The sequence below is a fragment of the Tupaia chinensis genome, unplaced genomic scaffold (assembly GCF_000334495.1).
Source record: "Tupaia chinensis unplaced genomic scaffold, TupChi_1.0 Scaffold000605_1, whole genome shotgun sequence".
NCBI classification, from domain to species: Eukaryota; Metazoa; Chordata; class Mammalia; order Scandentia; family Tupaiidae; genus Tupaia; species Tupaia belangeri.
In genome coordinates this window covers 667,637-668,013 of record NW_006160123.1, presented here as the reverse complement: position 1 = coordinate 668,013, position 377 = coordinate 667,637, and the positions used below count along the sequence as shown (strand labels likewise).

At 71.9% G+C, this 377-nt stretch overlaps 1 protein-coding gene across 1 annotated transcript in view; it reads right to left on the bottom strand.

Annotated features, from left to right (window-relative positions):
• Nucleotides 1-369, bottom strand: part of CDAN1 (codanin 1) — a gene marked incomplete in the record, with an annotated part of 14,987 nt that extends 14,618 nt beyond the window's left edge. Inside the window, 2 exon segments of the mRNA XM_014591664.1 lie at nucleotides 1-62; nucleotides 273-369. Of these exon segments, the coding sequence (XP_014447150.1) occupies nucleotides 1-62; nucleotides 273-362 (152 nt within the window).
• Between the last annotated feature and the right edge of the window lie 8 nt (nucleotides 370-377).

The following is a 377-nucleotide window of genomic DNA, read 5'->3' as shown; positions in this document are numbered from 1 at the left end:
GGCACGAATTCCTTCCGCAGCGGCCGGAGTGAGCTCAGCTCAGCCGCCTCCCGGGGGTGATCCTGAGGGAGAAGCAGAGGTCGCGCGGCGAGAGGGTCAGCTGCCAAGCGGGGCCGCAGGGCGCACCGGGGTGGGCGGCCGGGCCACGGCACCCAGCTGGAGCGCACTCGGCCTGGGCTGGCAGCCAGGCACCCCGGACGAAGGGGACTGCAGCGGTGTCTCCCGCGGGAAGTGGATTCAGGTCAGACCTAGGGGCATGCCGGCACTGTTACCTCCGAACTCTGGGCGCTGCGCGCGATCCACCGCACGGCTGCTGCCACCGACACCTCCTCTCGCAGCAGCGACTCCAAAACGGCCGCCATCCCCGACCCCGGCCC